We start from the raw sequence: 14,775 nt of genomic DNA, 5'->3' as shown, positions 1-14,775 counted from the left end.
CGGCAAATCAGACAATTTTGGAAATGTGACCCGTTTTGCTGTTGGTTCGGTACCCCTTTTCGCAGGTCTGTGCATGTGATGATGCAGGACATACGAGGACTTGACGAGGGCTTGTCCACTTTTGGTGTTTACAGGGGGCCGTTTTTGAACCCCAGCGGCAAGACATGTTGACGGGGCGCACTCTGGGCGTCTTAGCATGTGCTTGTTGGTTCGTTGTCCAAGTCCCAACCACCTTGGCAAAACTCCCTGTCAATGTCGGGGCTCGCGGTTCATGCACAGCATTATTGCCAATTATAGCATAGGTAGCATCGGCTTCTAAGAGTAGATGACGTTGCGGACTGGGTAGGATCAATTGAAGCCGACACTGATAAGAACGACCCTTGATCGTTAGTGCCAATCGGCTCACATCCGAGGGCTTTATAATCCACCTCAAGCACCAATGCGGGGTGATGAGCAGCATCACGCTCCTCAACCACAATCACACAGGCTCTTTCGCTTTCCAAAGAGTGTTGTATTGAGTCATTCTTCTGATATATCATTAATATTGGCCGCACAAAGTAGCTTTAAAAGGACCCCTCAATCAACACAACCATGCCGGCGGACCTGGCCCACAACCTCACAATCACGGCTCAGTGCCTCTGCAAAGCCCATTCCTACTCGACCTCGATCTCCCGCTCTAGTCTCCCTCTCCAAGGATCGATATGTCACTGCAAGTCCTGCCGACATGTCACCGGGGCCATGTACACTAGTCATATCAAGTGGCCTGGCCTGACTCGCGAGATTCTTAGCTCCGATCTGGCGCGTTATGAGTTCACGTCAAATGTGAGCTTGCTGTTCTGCGGGACTTGTTCGAGTCCGTTGTTTTGGGAAGAATATTACAAGGATAGACCGGAGGTGCTTGATGTCTTTACGGGAGCACTGAATAATGTCGCAGTAAAGAATTTGATCACCTTTCCGGATCAGATCTTTGTCGGAGATACTGAAGACGGCGGCGTTTCACAGTGGCTAGTGGACGTGAATGAAGATGGCATAGAGTCGAGGCGCTGGAAAGCAAGAGCTATCAAAAACGAAACATTCGATCACGACAGACCGACACTAGTGGGCGCATCGAATGATGATCCCCAAAGCCCAAGGGATATCCCCATTCAGTGCCGTTGCAAGGGAGTTGACCTTGTCCTTCGGCGGTTCCCGGACGACTTCTCACCCGGTGAAACCGACTCACTGCCCTTCTTCGTTGATCCAACAACTCACAAGCACCTTGCGACCTTTGACGCATGCAACACTTGCCGCTCTGTGTTTGGTGTCGAGACTGTCAACTGGACCTTTGCTCTGCTTCGACAAATCTATTTTGTGAGGGACAGAAAGTTGCCTAGTTTCCCCCAATCAGTGCAAGAGCTCGAAAAGGCTGTCTCTAGCCCCGACAAAGATGCTCGTCTTGGGACCCTGTCACTATACAAGAGCTCGCCAGACGTTCAGCGGTACTTTTGCTCGCGATGCTCCGCTTCCGTCTTGTACGCCGTCGATGATCGTCCTGATCTCGTTGATGTAGCGGTTGGTCTTCTAGATGCACCGGAGGGGGCTAGGGCTGAAAGAGATTTGATTTGGAACCTGGGCTCAAGAGTTGGTGGTGAGGACGATGTTGTTGGTGGGTGGCGGGAAGGATTTGTCAACCGGGTCAAAGAAACCGCGGAGAAGTGGAGGGTTGATAGGGGATATCTCAAGACCTGGAGAAGATTTGCAGCTGAGGATAGTGCTTGAGTAATACTAAGGCGGACTGGCAGAGAGTATGGCTTGGAGCATGGTATTTCTGTGCAAGTTGTCACGAATCTGCACATGTAGTTACCGTATCTCGTTGTTCTTCCTGTCATCAAGGATGCCTTTGAGAGAGGCTCTCTGCTGAAAGGTATCTCATACTATTAAATCAATGCTCCATCTCTCTGGCAAACGGACTCCGCGACCGAATCTTGCGACCAAAGAAATACAATAACCAGGGAATAGATGTCAATAGCAATCCAAGACCACCGAGCAAACCTCCTGTACCTCCCAAGGTCAAGCTTGAGATCATACGCGCTGTGATAAGCGGAAACACTCCTCCCAATAGATTCCGGCAGAGACTCTGTGCTGCCAGGGCTGAGGAGGCGTATTGATGATAGGTGTCGGCCAGGTAATTGAAAACGGCCAGATAAATGCTAAAAATTCCCATTGTGCAGGAACCCACGGCCAGTGCTGGTGAAACCCAAGATACACTAGTCTTGGCACTGAATCCGAACCAGAATAGGCCGATGGGCAGCAAGATTGATTGCACGCAGGGAGAGAAGAGGCGCTGCTCTGGGGTGCTTGATGGAGTCTTGTGAGGGAAGACGCGCCGAACAATGGGCTCTTGGATGAGTGCCAAAAAGATACTGAGGATTGATCCAACAATGACCGCCGTGTAAACCGCTCCCACTTGGGTGCTGTTGAAGCCGTACACACCTCTAAAAACGATTCCTATGCTGCTGAACTGCATGTACAGAATAGCCCAAGCGAACGAAGCCCAGACGGAGAACCAAAACACAACAGACTCAGTGACGAGCAGCTTAAGGGGAAACGCAAAGCTTCGCCAGATAATGCTGATGTCCAGGTGCAGGGCTTCTGCGACAGAGGGAGAGAATTGCACAGTCGCTCCGGTTGCTGTTTCGTACTGCATGGTGTTGAGCTCTTTGCACATTCTCCGCAAGAGCACGTTGCTTCGCGTCTCTCCGAAGAAGAGGAAGAGAACTCCAGTCGTGGCTCCGATGGCGATGAGTTGAAGATAAAAGATCCATCTCCACCCCAAATGATCGACGGCGATTCCACTGACCAGTGGCCCAAAGCCTGTGCCGACCATGATAGAGAGCGAGTAGAGCGCCATAGGTGTGTTGCGATCTTCTTTGCGGTAGAGGTCACTCACCACACCGCCCGTAAGCGTCGCAAAGACTGCAGCACCACATCCAGTGATGAACCGGGAGACCAACATTCTCGGGTAACTATCCGTGAGTGCGCATCCTAGGGTACCAAGAAAGAAGACAACTCCAGAACCAACAAAGACCCAATATCGACCGTGCAGTTCGCTCACGGGCGCGAGGATCATTGGCGTACAACCAAAGCCGCCCACAAACAAGGTAATACCTGCGTTGAACGCCGTGTCGCCGACATTCCACTTGTGCCTCAGCGGTTCTGAAGCAAGGGCGTAAGCACCGGCAGAGTAAGCGGCAAGCATGGAAGCCATAAAGGTTCCTGAGAGAATGATGATTTTTTTCTTGGTCGACCAGGTAAACGGAGATTGGAACTTGGAGAGATCGATTGGCGCATTGTCTTTAACGGCGACGTCTATCTGACGAGACAATAGGTATTGCGGAAGTGAAAAGTCTGGATTGAGTGAGTCGAGCCCAAGTTGAGCTCGAACCAAGTTTGACCCGTCAACGGAAGAGTCATCAAGAGAGGGGTTCCTGACATCGTTGGGTTCCAAAGCCAAGCCTTTCTCCAAGGCCTGCCCCTCCTGCCCAGGAGTGCTTTCTTTCGCTGGCTGGTCTGGAAATAAAGAAGTCATTGTGATTGTGTAGTTTGCCAGAAACAAAAGTCCGTAAAATGAACTCGGCTAAAGATAAATGTTGTCGGCAACGACTCGGTAAACTAGCCCTTTGCCAGCCGCTGGATGTGGACTAGACATTTCGGAGTTTGGAGAGTATGCCAAGACCCGAGGATGCAATTCGGATTAAGGTAGCCGAGTGTCGATCACGCCCTAGTTTAGGCTGGCCGGGGAGAAACGGACTACTCCGGTCGGTGCCTGTTGGGCTGTCAGCATCATGCATCACGAGGAGCCAGGCATATCTTCACCAGAATGAGAAGAGGAAGAGTTTTTTCTCCGTGTTTAGTAATTTCCAGGGAAAGCTGTCGAGGGAAAAAGTATAAATTGGGGCACCTGTCTGAAAAAATCATTCCATCCTCTCTTCCTTAGATGCTTGTCGCCTGGAAGCACTTCTTCCTCCAGCCTCCACTACCAACCTAGGGACTGAGACAACTCGACTCACATGATGGTTTTTGGACAGCCTTTACCAACTTTGTCGCTTATTTCTGGCTGCACCATGCCGTCACTACAATGAAATCTTCTCCCTATCGTGGAGCCTTTTTGAAGTCAAGCTACCTATTTAGAATTGGGTATCGGCTTGGGAGCCGAAAGATGATTAATCAGCCGGGTTCTGAACCCGGAAATGTCTCGGGGGTCATCGTGAGGCTCGAGGAGCCTGCATTTATAAAAGAACAGTAATAAGAAAATGAAAATCAATCAGAGCCCTGTCCACTCCAGCGAAAGACTGTTAATTCCAGCTACAAGCACAAGTTTTCATCATGTCGGCACCAACAGCGGAACCGACGCCTCAAATGCCAGCCCTCGACCTCTTTTCTCTCAAAGGCAAAAACGCGTTTGTCACGGGAGGATCACGAGGCATTGGTGCCGCTATTGCTATTGCTTTGGCTGATGCTGGAGCCTCGGTCTGCGTCGCCCAACGCGATACAACCAGCACTGATACTATGGATGCCATTCGGGCTAGAGGTGTAAGGGCAGAGATTGTTTCGTGCGACCTGGGTGACATGGACGCAGTCAAGAAGGTCTTTCAGCAAGCACTGGATGCCATGGACGGACGAATCGATATTTTGGTCAATTGTGGTGGCATCTTGAAGAGAAAAGAGGTCCTATCTGTATCCGAGGAAGAATGGGATGCTGTAAGAAGCAAGACGACCTCTTTGCGGTTACTCAAACTTACCGGCAGCAGGTGATGGATGTCAACCTAAAGGCAGTATTCTTCATCTGCCAAGCAGCCGGAAATCACATGGTTCCTCGAAGATCAGGCAAAATCGTCAACATTGCATCCATCAACAGCTTCATAGGCGGCGAAAACTATGCGCCGTACTCATCTTCAAAGGGTGGAGTATCGCAGTTGACAAAGGCTTTGAGCAACGAGTGGGCAAAGCACAATGTTCAAGTCAACGCCATCGCGCCAGGATACGTGGCTACAGATATGTAGGGGCCGCGTTGATTATGCTTCGTAAGGGTTAAATCGCTAATTCATGCGTTGATAGGAATACTGCATTGCGACCAAATGCAGAGCTTACAGCCGCTGCGATAACTGGTTGCCCTGCTGGAAGATGGGGCACTCCCGCTGATTACGCTGGACCTGCTGTATTCCTCTGCAGCGATGCCTCTCAATATGTGACGGGGGAAGTTCTCGTGGTTGACGGTGGACTACTAGGAAAATGAGATATATCTGAACCTTGATAACTAGGTAGCAGAGTTCTCTAGCGGCCGGACAATCCGACAAATTACATTTTGACTTTTGGAAAGAAACTCGTAGTTTGCCCTAATCGAAGCGAGTTACAAACCCTTGCCAGCGACGATCCCTTCACCGCCGTCATTTCGGCCCAATTGACCCTGAATAAAAAGACCAGGGAGTCTTGTCTGCACGTGACTTTCTTTGTCACATCATTTGTGATAACACGCATCCCCTCGCATCCCCCGCCCACGTCACTCTTCCCTCTTGCAGCCCGTCGACCAAACTCCCGGAACCGCTCTGACTGTGTTGGTAACAAACCATGTCGTCTCCTAAATCACCTCCAAAGTCGTCTCCCAAGTCGCCCGAGAGCCCTGAAGCGGCGGCGGCGGCTACGCACGCTGATGACAATATCGAGGCTGTTGGTTCAACCCTGACAAGCATCTGCATGGTTCCCCGCTTGGGTTCATGTTGGCTGATGGCGATTTATTGCGCAGGACACGGATAGCGACTCGGCTTACTCTGTGGGGTAAGAGGATGTTGGAGATGAGATTTTTGCTGTGCCTGTTCTAATGTGGTGTATAAGTGCGGTCACCGATACCGAATCGCTGAGGTCTTCTATTCTCGATTATAAATGGGAGAATGGCAGAAGATACCATTCGTACGGCGACGGCACCTACTGGTGAGCATCTAGAATAGAAAAGAACTCGTTTCTTACTCTGACATGAAATAGGGGACCCAATGACGACCGTCAACAAGAGGCTGAAGACTTGATGTGAGATCTCTTTAAAGTGCGCTCGTTGGCCTCTATCTGACTCCAAGGTAGTCACGAGCTATTCCGGATCGTGCTGGACGGTAAACTTTATAAGGCTCCTATCGGCGACCACCCACAGGTCTGTTGTATTCCTTGGTTCAATCCTTGTCGTGGCTGACGACTAGTAGGACGTTCTAGATATCGGCTGCGGTACTGGTATCTGGGCCATGTAAGTTCCCACCACAACCTGATCTTCTTAAGAGAGTCCCAGTTGACATATTCCAGCGAAATGGCAGACCTGCACCCAGGCGCTGAGGTTGTCGGGGTTGATCTATCGCCTATCCAGCCTAACTTTGTCCCGCCCAACTGCAAATTCGAGGTGGATGATATCAACAAGGACTGGACCTTTCCGGAGAACAAGTTTGACTTGATCCATATTCGCTACATGACAGGCACTGTGCCTGACTGGACTGAGCTCCTGAAGAAAGTCCACAAGTGGGTTGACCCCTTACTCAAAGTTACATGCTGGCGTTGTCTAATCATGGTGTAGGCATCTTAAGCCCGGCGGTTGGGTAGAGCATGTCGAGCTATGGGGCGACGCCAGATCCGATGACGAGACCCTTACTCCCGAATCCCCTCTCAAGACTTGGGTCAAGATCTTTAACGAAGTCGGCGAAAAGATCAACAGGCCATTTTTCTGGAATCCAGTCGACCCCGTCAAGGAAGCCGGCTTCACCAACATCACCGAAGACAAGGTCAAGGTTCCAATCGGTACCTGGCCAAAGGACAAGCATCTCAAGCAGTGGGGTGCTTGGAACCGACAGTTTCTGCTGCAGGGTCTTGAGGGGTTCTCCATTCGCAGCTTGACTGAGCTTTTGGGTGTAAGTTGGACTTTATACGGCATGTTGAACGTTGAGCTAATGTTGATGACAGTGGGAGTATGAGAAGGCGCAGATGTTTTTGGTGGATATGCGCAAAGAGATTCTGAGCCGAGATGTTCATTCCTACGTGCTAGTGTAAGTTGACTTCCCCTGCCTTATTCCAAGACAGGATACTCATTGAACGTAGAACTACCGTCTATGGCCAAAAGCCCGAGGCCTGAGAGAAAGGTACTGCTCCGCATGTCTGGTCCAGGCGACGCCATCCGTCACCCTTCATATAGAATTGGACTGAACTTGCGGCTACTTCTCATGTTTTAAATGGTGGAAACTGATATATGAACTGCCGTTTATCCAGCTTCATTACTCGAGGGGCGGCAGGGGGCACAATTTGACCGGTTTTGGAATGGCATTTCTACAATCGACTTCTCTCATATGTATAGATTGCTAGACATAGTAGCGAGCGCCGGATTTGTGAAACGATATTTCTATCACGCCTGATTTCGTATAGTATTACCTAACGGACTAACCAAGGTTCTCTGGAGCACTTGTGTCAGCCCATAATTACCCCTCCGCCTTTTATGACCCTCCTTGCCTCTCTTCTCAAGTCTGATACCTCTCAAGTAGTTCCCTCAAGATATCCATCAAGATGAAAGAATCTTTTGTCGCCGAGAATCCCATTGTGAACATCTAGGATGTCCCCATGCCCCAGCTCTCAGATCTTTGAGAAGTCATGATCAAGGTGGACCGGAAGGTTCTATTGGGTATCAGCGCGTTTTAACCAAGGTTATAAGATTGCCGGCATTGTCCATGCCGTTGGCGACCATGTCACCGAGCTCAAAGTTGAAGACGGCGTGGCGGCTTTCCGCGAGATGAAGGCTCCTAGGGGAAGTTGTGCCGAGTATGGACTGGCTTGGGAATGGTCTACCTTTCGCATCTCCAAAAACACCAGTTTTAAAGGTTCGTTCTGTCATTCTAGAGTGTCCCATGGTGGATCGCTGACTTTTTGATCATAGCGGCTACCAGTGTACCACATGTAGCCTACCATCAACCTTTACCGGTCGCTGGCGCTGCCTGGTCCCTGGACAAAGGCTAAGGAACCCTGTCCTCTCGTCATATACAGTGTTGCTCGTGCCGTCGGTGCCTTTGCCGTCAAATTAGCTTCTCTCTTCAACATCCACCGAGTCAGTACTGGGGGCGATGGAACTTTGAAGGATACCATTTTTAACAACCTTTAAGGAGAGCTTGTCTTTGTCTCCCAACAAGGTCTCAGTTAGCAAATCATATATTCCACGTCTTCACAATTTCTGGGCTTACTACACCATGGCCAGGCGTGATACCCCCACTTCCAGGACCTTTGTCAGTAATCATCACACCCGACCCAAGATTAAGGGTTCATCGGACCGAGGTCCATCCGACGACTTGTCCTTATTACGGACCCATAGGATTGCCATGACCTCGTCGCCACCCGGAGATGTTGAGCCAACCTCTCGAGCCAGAAACCGCAGCAGCCCGTCATCTGAAGGATTTCCCGCTCTATGAGAGTTGCAAACACCTCTCACAATGTCACCTTTACTTCAGCGCTATCGTCAAGTTACTAGAACGTGCCCAAAAGAAAGTCAATTGTCTATGATGCAGTGCCAGGTCTAACTCCAAAGAAATACAAGTAGTAAGTGTTGAAAGGAAATATCATGTGATTGAGGACGGTGTCTGGGGTGATAGACACAGCAGTCCCAAGAAGCATGGGAAACTTGAGTGTACATCTCTCCAAGGAGGGGATTGAGACCGATACCAGGGCATCATCATTCCATGTCGGTCCAATGCCTCACGTGTAAGGGCAATGCGTGGTGCATCAGTCCAATGCCTAGACTTCGGTGTAGACTGCGCCCGCCGGTAGATCGAAGCGTTTGCGCATCGAAAGATGGTGCTGGTAAACAACCTGGCCGTCCGTTCCCACTGATCTTGACCATGAGTTGAGAGGAAGAAGCTCAGTTGAGTCACAAATTGGTCGATGGTCGTCATTTAGGCTCATCATGGCCAATAACCATAGCGCGAGGTTGACTGTGAGGACATTCTCCCCATGTGCGTCCCACGGAATAGCCTGCCATTCAATTTGGAAAGGTCTGGCTGTGTTGGTTCTAGAGAAGCGAGTAACAACAACCTCGCTGCTGGTGAAAACAAAACCGTAACGGGTATTTGCATTGTTGCAGCATGTGATGAGTCGGCCGATTGGGCGCTTGGCAGTCATCGAAGTTCCCAGCAGGTCACTCGAGTGCCACTGCTTAGCAGACTGGACACAGCCAACCACATGTGCCTTGTCATTGCTAGAGCACAAGGCGAATGTCGGATAGCAGGTCTGATTACCTGGAAGACGAAGCGAGGGGCGAAAGTCAAAGGTTGGCAGATGACGCTCCAGCCGGATGCCAATGTGACGAGCACCCGCTTCTGTGGTGTACTGAAGAGTAGGTAAGATACAGTCTTGCGCAACAGTCTTGATATCAGCGAGGTATCTGATGCTAGGCAGCTGCGTTGGCGCGCGGTTCTTGACCTGAACTTGTTCGTTCAGGATGTCTCCATACGCCTCCATGAGCGTTTCCAAGTTGAATTCAGTCCATCTGATCACCTCAAAACTACTGTCGGGGGCCGCAGTCTTACTCTTTGGCACGTTTCTTGGTGGACTCGACTCGTCCCTGATCGGTGGGTTGGCCTTGGTGAGGATGGCCTGCAGAGTCTCGAAAGGGGTAGCCCAGGGAAATGTGATGAAAGGGATGACTGCAAAGATTCTGAGCGTCATGGTGCTCTAGGGTGGCGTTACGACCAAGACAGGAAGAGGGATTGAGGACTGTGCGAGATGAAATGACAAGGATGCGATCGATATCGATTTGGTGGGAAGTTTGGGGATGAAGTGAGCGTTAAGGATGGAGCTGAAACTAGGTATTTTATTTATACTCAGGCCACCTCCATAGTTTGACTCATCATCAACCAGAGGGGAAGCACAATGCTTGAGACATTAGTCTGTGCCTCTAAAGAAAAGAAGTCCCTTGTGGCCTGCACACAGAGTACTCAACACTCAAAGAGTTCTGTCTTCCCAGCACTCCCCACGTAGGCAAGTTCCAGCATGAAAATGTCCACGAACCACGGTCATGGGCCTGGCCTCCTTGTTCGCCCTTTGCTTCTGATCTGCGTAGAGCTGAAAGGTTTCAAACACAGGTACACCTATCCGCTTGAGGGGCCACGTAGCCACGTTGCTGTGAGCTGCCGAGGGCCGGGTTGCCTTGCTGTCAGACATGTAATCAAGCAATTGACACTGGAAAACAGAGAAAGAGAAGATGCCGACAGCCACCCAGATGTATCCTTTAAAGTGGTGCGCTTTCACTAGCCTGTCCAAAAGAAGCCGTTAGCTACAAAAGAAAAGACGTTTATTAGCAGACGCACTCTCTGGGTCCACTCTACTTTGTTCCAGCCAACGATCCACCGCCCCCTATTGCAGCGGCCGGACCAACTTGCAGTGGCAAAGGCATATAAAGCATCCACCACAAAGGGCATTCTTTTTTGGAAACGTCACCAAATTGGCAGACAAAGGACACAAAGCATCTGCAAAGGCGTCCTATAACCCGCTTGCATGATCTATTGGTAGCTTTCAACAGTCCTTTGAGCTGCAACGCTGAAAAGACCAGCCTCAAGTCAAAGCTGCCCTCTAGTCCATTATGGCTATCTTTAACCACGCTGGTTGATGCTTAGCCTTTGTTGCTTTGTTCGCAACCTCGCAGATGCAATATCATGTCTAGTAGATATCTATGCTAACAGGCCAACTCTTACCATCCTTTGTTTGCTCTTGCTCCTCATGAAATGTTGAATGTTCATCATCTGTCTTAAAATGACCGCCTGCCTGGCTCTGTCTCGTCAGCCTCTTGTACCGAACGAAATCATTTGATTATACTCGACCATCATACAAGACGACCTTTGCTCATATCTATCACCTTATTTCTATTTTGACCCTTCACTATGCCCACCCTCAAGCCCCTCCCTGATTGCGAGGGTCCGAAGCTCGAGTGCTTCACCGATGACCTCCTCGACCATGACTTCAAGTTTCTGGACATTGCCGGCGCTGGGTGCCACGGCGTCACTGTCAAAGCCGAGATTGACGGCAATCTCCGCGCCATCAAGATTGTTAGTTTGCACCGTATCCATGCTTTACTAGATGTCGACTAATTCTTTTGCTCCAGTTCTACACCGAAGGAACCGCCGAGCCTTGTGCGCATCTGTGTCCCCTCCAAGAAGACCCATACGAAGACGGAGAGGCCCTTAACCCTAAAGAGAGATACGGCTGGTCTGACTCGTTGATCGAGACCTTGGTTCTTTACACGTCGTCCTTCAACAGTGAGTGTCGCGTGTTTGGTAGGTTGAAGGAAGTGGGCCGTGAGGATCTTGCCGTTCGAGTCCATGGCTATATGCTGGTGTATTTGAATGAGCAGGTGGAAGAACAGTTCAAGATCGCACTCGACAACAGTCCTACTATCCCATCAACATCTGGAGCCGAATTGTTCGAGCACCTGGACCCCAAAGAACCGCTCATGGCCATTGTCAAGGACTGGGTCCCGGGAGGACACCCGGCCCATGATGAAAAAGACGAGAAGGATGGGAAGTGGCTACGGCCTACCAAGTTTCCTAAAATGCTGCGCGACCTCAAGGAACTGCACAAGTGTGGCATCGTTGTTCGCGACCTCAAGTACCAGCAGTACATCAACGGTACGCTCGTCGACTTCAGCCACGCCTGGACAATCCCACACATCTGGGGTCCTGAACAAGGGCTTCAACCAAGCTGGGCATTCGCGAGCATGGCGGCCTGGGACTTGTTCTGCTTCCAGCGCGAGGTGATTGGAGAGTGGAACTGGTGGGCTGACTTTCCCAGGTCTCGACGAAAACATTGCCGACTCGTCGCTTACAGGGACATCAATGGGCGGAGCATCCAAGAGTTTGGACAGACGATCAGTGAGTCCTCGGTGTACGACCACCTTCGGCCGCGTCCAGGCAGACAGGGGCCTTTCCTCCCTCTGTTGAACTACGAAGGTGCACTCGTCTACATGACCCAAGATCCACCATACGACCCATCTCTTTTCGACTGGAGAAATGTCGGAAAACAAGGCGGCAAGAACACAAAGGGGGCCGTGACGAGAAAGAGAAAGGCGACAGCACAGCAACCCCGAAAAGCAAAGAAGATCAAGACAGTCAACGAACCGGAGAAGGAGAGGAGCCCTAAGCTGACATCAAAGGCTTAGAGGCCAAGCCAAGAGTCTAAGCCTAAGCGAACGTGCAACCTCTTGGTCGTTTTACATCTTTTCGAAACAACGCATTTGTAGTCATTTTTGATTTGATTCCTTTGAGATTTGTCCTTTTTAGATGTCGTTATTAGATCAATTGCCATGGATAGTAGTAACTACTTTAATCCATCGAAAACCAGCAATATAGTGATGTTGAAATATATTCTGATGACTTTGGGGTGGTTCGGGCCCCCTTTCCTCGCCATCGGATATGCTTAGCCAGCTCACCGAGTGCCGTGCCGTAACAAATAAATTTCCAAGCTATTCTTCACACTGCCAGGAATGATCTTGTCTCTTTAAAGATCTTGAAAATTATCAAGGCAAATCCGATAATGTCGAGTTCTAGACAGGTTGAAAGATGAGAGTGAGGGAACCGCGAGTTATTACTCTCCCGTTTCAAACCTACCCACTAAATAACTCGCTAACAAGGTATATTCTTATCAAGTTATATCCTTGATTCCTTCCTTCCAATATCCCCACAAATTTGCATCCACACATCTTCTTTTCACCTTGACTCTAGCAGTGCCTCGATCCCTATCCGGCGCCCTGCTCAAGTCGTTAGAGTTACCCGTTGTGAATCCAGAAAGCAAGTCAGATGCTTACCTGCAGTCCGAGGGTCAAACTTTTCATAGTAGCTCCCAAGATATAGCATCTGGCGCAGAAGATGAGGGTTGTCATTGAACATCCTTGCCCAGATCGACTTGTCGCGACTAAACATGTTTACAAATGTTTCTAAGTGTTGGTGCTTATGATCTTATTAGCAACATGTGAAACTCTTTTCGGGTCAACTTTACTTACCACCCATATAAACATTCGCGTATGGTTCTGAATACGGTGTATGCAACCCGTCAGAATGGCTATTTGATCATGTAGTTGTTGAATTGCCTCGGTTGTAGAAGCTTCCAGAATAGCATGAGCATATACCACAACCGCCGTGGTAAGAATCTTGCCGACAGAAAAGTTGTGTAGATCAAAGCCAGCCTGGTCCCATAGAGTATCAACAATTGCTGCAATCGAGTTGGCATGGCGGTGGCATTCTGCAGCTGACTCTCTCTGTGCTTGACTTTGGGTCGAGGTCGGCCTAAGGGCTTTGAAGTGGACTAGTTGGCCGATGTGGTGATATAGCAGGTGCATATATGCAAACTGCCGAAGGGTATCATGGAGCAAGTGATGAGAGATATTGGAGGGAGTCCAAAGAAGGCTAGCACTTCTTGTTGCTGCATGACGCGTGAACCTGGATAGAACTTGATAAACATCATCCTGGCCATCATGGAACAGCTCGTAAAGCTCTGCTAGTATCTCTGAAAGGAACATGACTTCCTGAGACACACTGGAAGCTTTGACATTTGAATGCGCTCCCAAAGTCTGATTTGCTCTACCTCGTTTCAAGGCTAGAAACTCGTCGTCGTGTAACATGTGGGGAATCTTGTCTCGGCGAGAAAAGTGCGGTGTCAACCTAAGTGGAAAGGATATCAGTCTATCCATGAGTGCCATGGTACAAATGAGCCGTCTGTGTGTCTCCACAGAGACAGATGGCTCCCCCTCGCTGATATCTAGAAGTCTCAGAGCTCTAAGCATATTCGCCGCAAAGCCTTGAGGAAGTCAGTTGGTTGGCAGATTAAAGATGAGTTTTGGCTGACCAAGATACACATATGCTTGTCTCGAGCCGCCAAATGCCAGTTTGTAGGTACCCAGCAAGAGGTAAGCTTGGATTGTCGGAACTGATGGCCAATCAAAGTCTTCGACTAGAATGCTTCGGGCGTGCTTAAAAAGAAGCTCCCCTCTATGGCACGGTGGTAGATCTTCGGTGAATGGTGCCATCGAGAATCTTGGACATGTGTAAGCGAGCTAGGTATATATTTCAGTGCAAGACTTACCGAATGCTCAGCGCCATGATAGAATAGAGAATGACCTTGGGAATCTGACTGGTGGAAAAGTCGGCAAGGAATAGCTCTTCGTCAAACATGAAGTGAATATCGCTAAAGTTGCTGAAATACAGGAGGATCAGAGAATGAGTAAACTCTCCCTCTCTGAGGAGATCCTCTGGGCGTCCCTTTCCAACGTCTAACCCCAGAGTCCCGCGTTCCATCCGATAGTCTTGGTTAGCTTGTCTCATTGGAGGAGGCTCAAAACCGACACTGTGCTCAGAAGCTGCCCATGGGGAGCTGGGCATGGGATCTGAGCGAGACGAAGGTTGGGACTTTGGTATGTACGAGCAGTGAATCTGTCTCGTCGCGCATCTTTCACAACCAGCTTCGCCTTCCTGGACTTTGCAGCGGACCTTGCTGGAACTTTGATTGCTGGGTTAGTGACCGTGTCCTAGTTCAGGGTTGGGGATATGCTTACCGACAGGTATAGCACGCTCTTCGTGGCATCTTGGTGATTTTGAGAAGAATGGCAGGTAGTTAGTCCTCGCGATGAAGAATGACTGTGGCTAAGTGGTGAGTGGTCAATCTCTTTGCAATGATTAGTTGCTCCATGCCGAGGGCGGGGAGAGACTGGCGACATGCGGTTAGTGAAGCACGTCATCCTGCGTG

At 49.9% G+C, this 14,775-nt stretch overlaps 7 protein-coding genes across 7 annotated transcripts; 4 read left to right on the top strand and 3 right to left on the bottom strand.

Moving 5' to 3' along the window:
* Positions 1-591: 591 nt before the first annotated feature.
* NECHADRAFT_72769 (uncharacterized protein) lies at positions 592-1,945 on the top strand (the record flags this gene model as incomplete). Its single annotated transcript, XM_003041289.1, has 1 exon — positions 592-1,945. The coding sequence occupies one exon, from the start codon at positions 592-594 to the stop codon at positions 1,756-1,758; it is 1,167 nt and encodes a 388-aa protein (XP_003041335.1). The 3' UTR covers positions 1,759-1,945.
* On the bottom strand, positions 1,922-3,568 carry NECHADRAFT_97368 (uncharacterized protein; the record flags this gene model as incomplete). The annotated part of the gene is made up of 2 exons (XM_003041256.1): positions 1,922-3,307; positions 3,341-3,568. 2 exons carry the CDS (start codon positions 3,566-3,568, stop codon positions 1,922-1,924), a joined length of 1,614 nt encoding a protein of 537 aa, XP_003041302.1.
* An 830-nt stretch (positions 3,569-4,398) lies between these two features.
* On the top strand, positions 4,399-5,275 carry NECHADRAFT_52364 (uncharacterized protein; the record flags this gene model as incomplete). Its single annotated transcript, XM_003041288.1, has 3 exons — positions 4,399-4,740; positions 4,791-5,038; positions 5,098-5,275. The coding sequence occupies 3 exons, from the start codon at positions 4,399-4,401 to the stop codon at positions 5,273-5,275; spliced, it is 768 nt and encodes a 255-aa protein (XP_003041334.1).
* A 582-nt stretch (positions 5,276-5,857) lies between these two features.
* NECHADRAFT_52439 (uncharacterized protein) lies at positions 5,858-7,141 on the top strand (the record flags this gene model as incomplete). The annotated part of the gene is made up of 8 exons (XM_003041287.1): positions 5,858-5,967; positions 6,019-6,060; positions 6,112-6,178; positions 6,228-6,268; positions 6,325-6,534; positions 6,590-6,920; positions 6,973-7,055; positions 7,108-7,141. The coding sequence occupies 8 exons, from the start codon at positions 5,858-5,860 to the stop codon at positions 7,139-7,141; spliced, it is 918 nt and encodes a 305-aa protein (XP_003041333.1).
* Positions 7,142-8,781: 1,640 nt separating this feature from the next.
* On the bottom strand, positions 8,782-9,711 carry NECHADRAFT_86826 (uncharacterized protein; the record flags this gene model as incomplete). The annotated part of the gene is made up of 1 exon (XM_003041255.1): positions 8,782-9,711. The coding sequence occupies one exon, from the start codon at positions 9,709-9,711 to the stop codon at positions 8,782-8,784; it is 930 nt and encodes a 309-aa protein (XP_003041301.1).
* Positions 9,712-10,922: 1,211 nt separating this feature from the next.
* Positions 10,923-12,196, top strand: NECHADRAFT_52380 (uncharacterized protein; the record flags this gene model as incomplete). The annotated part of the gene is made up of 3 exons (XM_003041286.1): positions 10,923-11,087; positions 11,144-11,909; positions 11,949-12,196. The coding sequence occupies 3 exons, from the start codon at positions 10,923-10,925 to the stop codon at positions 12,194-12,196; spliced, it is 1,179 nt and encodes a 392-aa protein (XP_003041332.1).
* Positions 12,197-12,743: 547 nt separating this feature from the next.
* NECHADRAFT_86824 (uncharacterized protein) lies at positions 12,744-14,613 on the bottom strand (the record flags this gene model as incomplete). The annotated part of the gene is made up of 7 exons (XM_003041254.1): positions 12,744-12,784; positions 12,842-12,970; positions 13,037-13,063; positions 13,303-13,830; positions 13,879-14,066; positions 14,116-14,529; positions 14,585-14,613. The coding sequence occupies 7 exons, from the start codon at positions 14,611-14,613 to the stop codon at positions 12,744-12,746; spliced, it is 1,356 nt and encodes a 451-aa protein (XP_003041300.1).
* Between the last annotated feature and the right edge of the window lie 162 nt (positions 14,614-14,775).

This window comes from Fusarium vanettenii (genome assembly GCF_000151355.1).
Source record: "Fusarium vanettenii 77-13-4 chromosome 11 genomic scaffold NECHAsca_48_chr11_4_0, whole genome shotgun sequence".
Classification (NCBI taxonomy): Eukaryota; Fungi; Ascomycota; class Sordariomycetes; order Hypocreales; family Nectriaceae; genus Fusarium; species Fusarium vanettenii.
The sequence above is the reverse complement of the archived record's forward strand: the minus strand, read 5'-3'. Positions and strand labels throughout refer to the sequence as shown.